The 7,775-nt window shown below is 25.6% G+C and overlaps 1 protein-coding gene across 1 annotated transcript in view; it reads left to right on the top strand.

Annotated features, from left to right (window-relative positions):
• Window positions 1–582: 582 nt before the first annotated feature.
• Window positions 583–7,775, top strand: part of Phum_PHUM517500 (monocarboxylate transporter, putative) — a gene marked incomplete at both ends in the record, with an annotated part of 9,068 nt that continues 1,875 nt past the window's right edge. The window contains 4 exons of the mRNA XM_002431220.1: window positions 583–856; window positions 5,075–5,260; window positions 5,339–5,486; window positions 6,757–6,978. Coding sequence (XP_002431265.1) covers window positions 583–856; window positions 5,075–5,260; window positions 5,339–5,486; window positions 6,757–6,978 — 830 coding nt within the window. The remainder of the gene's footprint in view (window positions 857–5,074; window positions 5,261–5,338; window positions 5,487–6,756; window positions 6,979–7,775) is intronic.

The raw sequence follows: 7,775 nt of genomic DNA, 5'->3' as shown, positions 1-7,775 counted from the left end.
CGTGCTCATTATTATTATTATTATTATTATCGGCATTTTCCGACGTCGTTTTTCTTTTTTTTTACGCACGTACCGATAAGTTTATCGTATTCGAAATTTACCCCCCCCCTCCCCGGAATTAACTAAAAAAAAAAAAAAAAGTTTAAAAACCGAAATTTCGAATTAATTATCACACTTTAAATGTTATTTATTATTATTATTATTATTATTATCATTATTATTTTTTTGTGTGGTCGAGTGGGTGACTAAAAACAAAAGTCGATCGACGACGAATTGATATTTATAGACTATATATAGATTGGGAAAAATCCGAGAGAGAAAAAATAAATTTTATAGACTATAAATTTAACGAGAGTTTAAAATAACAATTTATATTATTATTATTATTATAACGTCAACACCGTGAAAAAAGATGATGACGATTAAGTTAGTCGTAGTAGTAGTTTATAAATAAAATTAATAACTAATGACACGAAAATTATTGATAAAAATGTCGTGAAAAAAAAAAAAATAAAATAAAAAAAAATGAGTAAAAAAAAAAAAAGAATGAATAGAAGTTATAGCGGAGGCATTGATTCCGTCATGGGTGGTGAAAGCATAGATATAGATATTCCAAGCTGTTGCGAACCGCAGGATCTTTATTACGGACAGGCGACAATGCCACCTGGAATAAATCAAACGATGGAATGTAACAATACGATAAAACAACATTATTATCCCGAAGGAGGTTGGGGATGGATAATTATTATATGTGGGATTTTAATACAGATTTTAACACACGGACTTCATTTATCATGGGGAATAATACAAATAGAAATACGAAAAAAATTCCCCGCGCTCGATATCGTCGACGTAGGTGCGTAAAATATATATTTTTTTGTCGTGGCAGCAAGCAAAACGAACAAATCATAAATCCAACGTCGAATCGACGACGGCAAATTTAAAAAAAAATTAAATATATATATTTTAAGTTATTCAAATTAATCAATCAATCAAAAAAATAAAAATAAAAAATTACGTGGCATTAGAAATAAATTTATTATTATCATCATTGGTAAAATAATAAAAAAAATTAAAAAATATGTTTTTTTTTTTTTTTCTCCGGTCATTGAATCAATTCCAAAAAACACGTTCGACCACCAAAAAAAAACAAAAAACGCATTCGAACCCGGTAAATTCGTTAAATTTATAAAATTGACTACGATAATAATAATAATGATAATAATAATGATGATGATGATGATGATGATGATATCGTTTTTTTTTTTTTTTTTTTACGAAGGTAAAAGTGGAAGAAATTTTCGATAATACGCAAGAATTCTTTTCGTCTTATTTATTTAATAATAATAAAAATAATAATTTTAAAACGTGACGTGGAAAAAAAAATAAAAACGAAAAATCTAATGCCACGTTTTTTAAATTTTTTTTATATAAAATGAAAGTTTTTGTAAAAAATTTTTTTTAAAAACATTTTTCAACTGACCATTACTTATACATTTGTTATAGTATTTACTACCCTCTTCCCTTAAATAATTTTTCAACCCTTTTTACGACATCGGCGTCGTCGTCGGCGGCGTCGACGTCGGTGGCGGATAGTTAAATCTTTCTTTCATATCCACCACCATGTAATATTTTTTGGCTTTTTACCATTTTAAACACTTTTTCAAACGCCCCCCCCCAAAAAAAAAAAAAAACGTTTCGATTTTAAAAATGAAAAGGGTGTAAAAGTTTTTAATTTATTATTTTAAAAAAAAAAATACCAGGAAAACTACCACTATCATCAGTGTTGCCACCATAATCGACGGGTAAAATTTTAAAGTAATATATCATCAAATAAAAAATGGTCGCGCCAAAAAAAAAAAAAAATAGCTGTAAAAGCAATTTTTTTCTTTTTTTTTTTGCATGCCAATATCGACCTTTTAAACTTTCAATAACAAAAATAAAAAAATTCGGAAGGAATGTGGGGGGGATGAAAAAGAAAAAAAGGAAAAATACTGGAAGGGGAGCCAGAGAGAGAGAGAGACGAGGAGAGAGAAAATCTTTTTAAAAAAATTCTTTTTTCGCGCAAATTGAGAAAAGTAAGTAACAAAATTATTATAATTTATTTTAATTACGTAATAAATTTGAAAAGTGACGTCACATCATCGCTGCCTCCTGGATAGTTAAATATAAATGCCATAAATATTAATAAAATTTGATTTCGTCGAAACTTGAACTTAAAGGAAAATTATAAATTTATTTATTAATTATTGATTATGAAAAATTATACGTCATATTTTTTAAGAACAACAAACAACAACAAACAACTTCATCCATATATTGTTTGTTTTTTTTGTTCACGTTTATGGTAAAAAGTAAAAGGGGGGGAGGAGGAGATATTATTAATGATAATAAAAAAAAATTTTTTTTTAAAAGGAAATAAATCTGGACGCCGTCAAAAAGTTCTCTTTTTGACGCCGATTTTAAAAGTTTTTTTTTTTTTTTAAATCGAAAAACTCCCGGTTGGAAGTTGAAAAAAAAAAAAGTTTTTTAAAAAAATCCCTCCCCCCTCTCCGATCTCCCCGGAAGAAATCATATTTGGAAAAAAAATATTCTACAACTTTTTTTTTGTGTTTTGTTTTTCACGTCTTTCCCCCCAACTCGTATTTCAATCAAATAAAGTTTTATACACGAGTTTGTTTTGTTTTGTTTTGATTTTGACGACAGGGAAAAAAGGGAAAAAATTTCCCTGTTAATTTTTTTAACTCGTCAACGGATCACAGAAAAAAACCGTTACACGTTTCAAGTTTACACGTTTAAACGTTTTTAAACGGTTTATATTCAAAAAAAAATTATAACCGAACAAATCAGTGTTACCAAAACACGAAAAAAAACTATTAATATTAATTTACTGAAGAAATATTTTCCGAGAATTTATTTATTAATATCTTTTAATAAATTATTTTAGAAAAAAAAAACCCCTGACGACGATCAATTTAAAAATTCTTTTTATTTAATATTAATTTTTTTTTTTTTTTTTTTTTTCCTGGAAAAACTGGAATTGAAATTGAATTTTGAAATTTCGACATTCGCATTCGTTTTTTTCAAAATTTTTTAAAAATTTATTAAAAAAAAAAAAATTTAATATCATTCTTCCCTTTCCCCTCTCATCTCTCATTTTTTTTTTCCAAAAATTCAAATTTAATTTTCGATACTTCCGACATAATCAAATTTTATCATCATTTGATAAAAATCTTCCGGATAAAATTCTGTCGGAAAAAAAATAAATAATTACTTATCAATTTTATAATTAATAAATATTTATTAATTAACGCCCCTTCCACCCCCCATTTTTTTAACGAATAAATAATCGCGAATATTTATACGTGCATCACTAAACAATACACAAAATTTTTTTTTTTAATAATTTTTGAATTTGTAAAATTGATAATAATAAAATTCCGTTATTGATATGAACCCAAAATTCCGAGAAGGTGGGGAAAGAGGAAAAAATTTCCCCGATCCGTTCGTTTTGGCTCCAAATTTTATTTTGATAATAAAAAAAAATTTGCCAAGAAAATTTTTTTTTTTTGTCATTTTACAAAACCATTATTTTTCTTATTTATCGATTCGAAAACGTTTGTTTAACGTTTAACGACATTTTTATAATAATAATTATTATTATTTTTGTAATAAGGGTTAATTTACTGATTGTAGGTTTTTTTAGGGCTTTTCTTAAGTGTTCGTCGCGTGAACAATTATTGTGACGTCATAGGTTATAACAAGACGAAAACTACCCATCAGGAATGCAGCATTCCTGGTACTCCGACATTTATTCTTTAGGAATCGCGTAAAAAAGTTAAAAAAGCTCCGAAAAACATTAAGACGAATCCTCGCGATTATGAGCGAAAATAATAATAATAATAATAATTAACTCGATATTGTCAAACGTTTTTATTTTGCAAGAAAAAAAATTTTTTTAATGATAAACTAAGTGATATAAATTCCAGTTAATTCGCGGCGGCAACGGTGGCGGCTGCTTGTACACAATAACAATGGCGGTTATTAATTTTTTTTTTTTATTACGAAAATAATTAAGTAATAAATAAACAGGGTATAATGTTGTTCAGTTGATTTAATAAAACGGGTATGGATAAGGAGAGAAGAGAAGAGGGGGGGAGTAATGAAAAATTAATTTTTAAATTTCTAAAAAAAAAAAAAGAAAAGTTAATTACGGGTAATTATCGGCGAGATTTTTTTTTTTGGGTGTGCAAAAAAATTTTTGAATAATAAAAATATTATTTATTACTTTAATTTTCTACATTGTAATTAAAAATAATAATAATTATTATTATTATTTATTATTATTATTATCATTATTGCAAAATTTTTCTCGTTTTAATTTTTTGGTTATTGATTTATTTAAAAAAAAAAAACTGAATTGAAAGGTTGCATTGAAAAAATTGAATATGTGATTCATAGAGTAAATAAAAAATTACCATCTCTCGTTTCCCGCCAAAAAATAAAAAAATTAAAATTTTTGTCTTTTTTTAAAATATCCCTCTGGCTCCCATTTTTAAACTTATTTCTTTTCCTGTTTTTTTTTTTTTTTTTTTTTTTAAATTATTATAATACATAAGTGATATTTACGTATTATTATTTTTTAATCGAGGAGCAACCTGAGGGAGACAGGGAGGTGGGAGGGGGGAATTTAATCCGGATAAAATGTCAAAACGTACCCGATATTACGCATATCATTTAATAATTCATTTTTTTTTTTTTTCGAACTCGTTTTTTATAATTTATTTTCATGTAATTATTTTACGTGGAACACATATTGAGGGGATCCTGTATTTATTCGGTTCCCCGTTGCCAACAAAAGAAGGTTTTTTTTTTTTTTATCTGATGGTAACACCCACCAAGTAAAATTTAAATGCCACACAATGGGTGGTTTTCATTTTTTTTTTTTTTTTTTGTTAAATTCTCACGTCATTCTACTTGTAGATCTAATTGAAAAAAAATAATAATAAAACTTGTTTTTTTTTTTTTTTCTAATTCTATTAACTAAGTAAAAATAATTTTTTTTTGTTTAAAGGATGGCTGGGTGCTTTATCGACAGCAGTTGCACTTTTTTTATCACCCATAACGATTGCTTTCTGCAGAAGAAAATCAACTCGTGTGACGGCTGTCGTTGGTGGATTAATAACTTCCTTGGGGTGCCTTTTCACTTCATTTGCTTCCCAATTTCATCAACTTTTTTTTAGCTACGGCACTGTTATAGGTAAAACACAATAGGAAATTTTTTTTTTTTTTCTATTTTTTTTTTTTATGTTAAAAATGTAAAAATTGATTTTAATAGGTGTGGGAGTGAGTTTGACAAGAGACTGTTCGACACTTATGGTCGCACAATATTTTAAAAGAAGACGAGAATTAGTTGAAATATTTATTGTATCCGGAAGTGGCCTTGGAATATCCATCATGTCAACATGCATTCAAGGTGCCATAAAGTAAGTCTGCCTGTTTCCGTCACATTTTTTTTTTTTTTCTAATGCAACATCGGAGAAAATTTTATTTTTATGGCTTTTTTTTTTTATTTACTACCATTTAATTATTCTTTTTATAAAAAAATAAAAAATAAAAAAAAAAAAAAACAATTTCAATTTCAATTTTTATTGAAAAAAATATCATAGGAAAAAAAAATTATGTAAAGAATTTTTTTTCTTATAAAGTAAATAATGCGGGAAAAATTAATTTCGACGGGGAAATTTGTCATTGAAAATTGATTTTAACAAAAAGTTTTAATAGGGGAAAATTTTTTTTTTCGAAAGAGAAATCGGTGAAGGGAAAATGTCGCCTTAAATAAAATGTTGCAAGGAAAGAATCTTTCCAAAAGGAAAATCCCTGCAGGGAAATTTTCCTAAGAAATTTGATAATTAAATTAAAAGTTTTTGCAGGGAAAATTTTTTTTGTAAAAAGGAATCGATGCAGGGAAAAACGTATTTTGAAATAAAAACGATGGAGGGAAAATTTGTTTTCAAAACAAAAATTAATGCAGGGAAAATTTCCTTTGAAAAACAAGGCTTTGCAGGGAAAAATTTTTTTTTCAAAAGAGAAATCAATGCAGGGAAAATGTCACTTGAAATAAAATGTTGCAGGGAAAATTTTTCAAAGAAATTTGATAATTAAATTAAAAGTTTTTGTAGGGAAACTTTTTTTTGTAAAGAGAATTCGATGCAGGGAAAAACGTATTTTGAAATAAAATAAAAAAAAAAAAAACGATGGAGGGAAAATTTGTTTTCGAAACAAAAATTAATGCAAAGCAAATTTCATTTTAAAAAAAAGCTGTGAAGGAAAAAAAATTTTTTACAAAAAGAAATCTATATAGGGGGAAATTTTTCTTTAAACAGAAATAGATGCAGGGAAAATTTCATATGAAAGAAAAACAATGCAGGGAAAATTTTAATTGAAAAAAAAACAATGCAAGGAAAATTTCATTTGAAAAAAAAGCTGAAGGGAAGAGAAAAAGTGAAAGAAAAAAATTTTTCTGTAAAGAAAAATCGATGCATGGAAATTTTATTTGAAAGAAATACTAAGCAGGGAAAATTTCATATTATAGAAAAACAATGCAGAGAAAAATTTTTCTTTAAAGAGAAATTGATGCATGAAAAATTTTATTTAAAAAAAAACAATGAAGGGGAAATATCATTTTAAAAAAAACCGATGCAGGGAAAATTTCATGTGAAATAAAAACAAAGCAGGGAAAATATCATTTGTAAGAGAAATTTCTGCAGAGAAAATTTCATATGAAATCGAAACAATGCAGGGAAAAATGTCATTTGATAGGGAAATTTCTGCAGGGAAAATGTCATTTGAAAGGGAAATCAGGGAAAATTTCATTTGTAAGGGAAATTTCTGCAGGGAAACACGTAGTTTAAAGAATTATGTGACAGTAAGATTTTGGTTTTTCCAGATAACGTTAGAATTAAAACATTTTTTGCGGTAAGTTTTTTTTTTTTTTTTAATAATTTTAAATTGATTTTAAATTTATTTTGTATAATAAATAAATAAATACAATAAAATTTAATGGGATTTAAAAACAAAAAACAATCCCTTTTTTTAAAAAATTTTAAATTTAAATTTTAAAAAAAAATATATAAGCATAAAATTTTTTTTTTCTTAACGCGAACATGTGAAATTAATTGTTTTATATTATTTTCCATAACATAAAAAAAAAATTTACATTTTTTTTTTTTTTTTTTTTTTTAATATTTGTTGATGATGATCATTTAATAAAAAAAATATTATCGTCGTAAAAAAAAAGGCGGGAACATTTTTTAAAAAAAAAAAAAAGCAATTTTATCTCGCGGTTTTATTCCCCCCAAAAAGGAGCGAGGAAGGGAAGGAAAAAGGAAAAAAAAAATTTATTAACTCTTTATATTGTTTTAACAAACGTTTGTTAATTCCTCGACAAAAAAAAAAATATTTTTTAATGGATTATTAAAAATAATAATAATAATAATTTTTTAAGTTGAAAATTTTCCGTTTTGTTATATTTTCATTTTTTTTTTTTTTTTTATATAAATTTAATAATTTTGTCATTTTTCAACAAATTTTTTTTTCTTTTCCACTGACAGAAAAATTTCCTACAAAAACAAAAAAAAAAAAATTTTCTTTTTCTTCTGGACAAAAGAAAACAAAAAAATTTTGGCACGATTCATGATGGTATTTAAGAAATAAACAATTTTTTTTTTTTTTTTCTTAAAAATATTATAAACAAAAAAAAAAAAACAGGAAAC

This window comes from Pediculus humanus, genomic scaffold (assembly GCF_000006295.1).
Source record: "Pediculus humanus corporis 1103172108282 genomic scaffold, whole genome shotgun sequence".
In the NCBI taxonomy this organism is placed as follows: domain Eukaryota; kingdom Metazoa; phylum Arthropoda; class Insecta; order Psocodea; family Pediculidae; genus Pediculus; species Pediculus humanus.
This window is presented reverse-complemented; position numbering and strand designations above follow the sequence as displayed.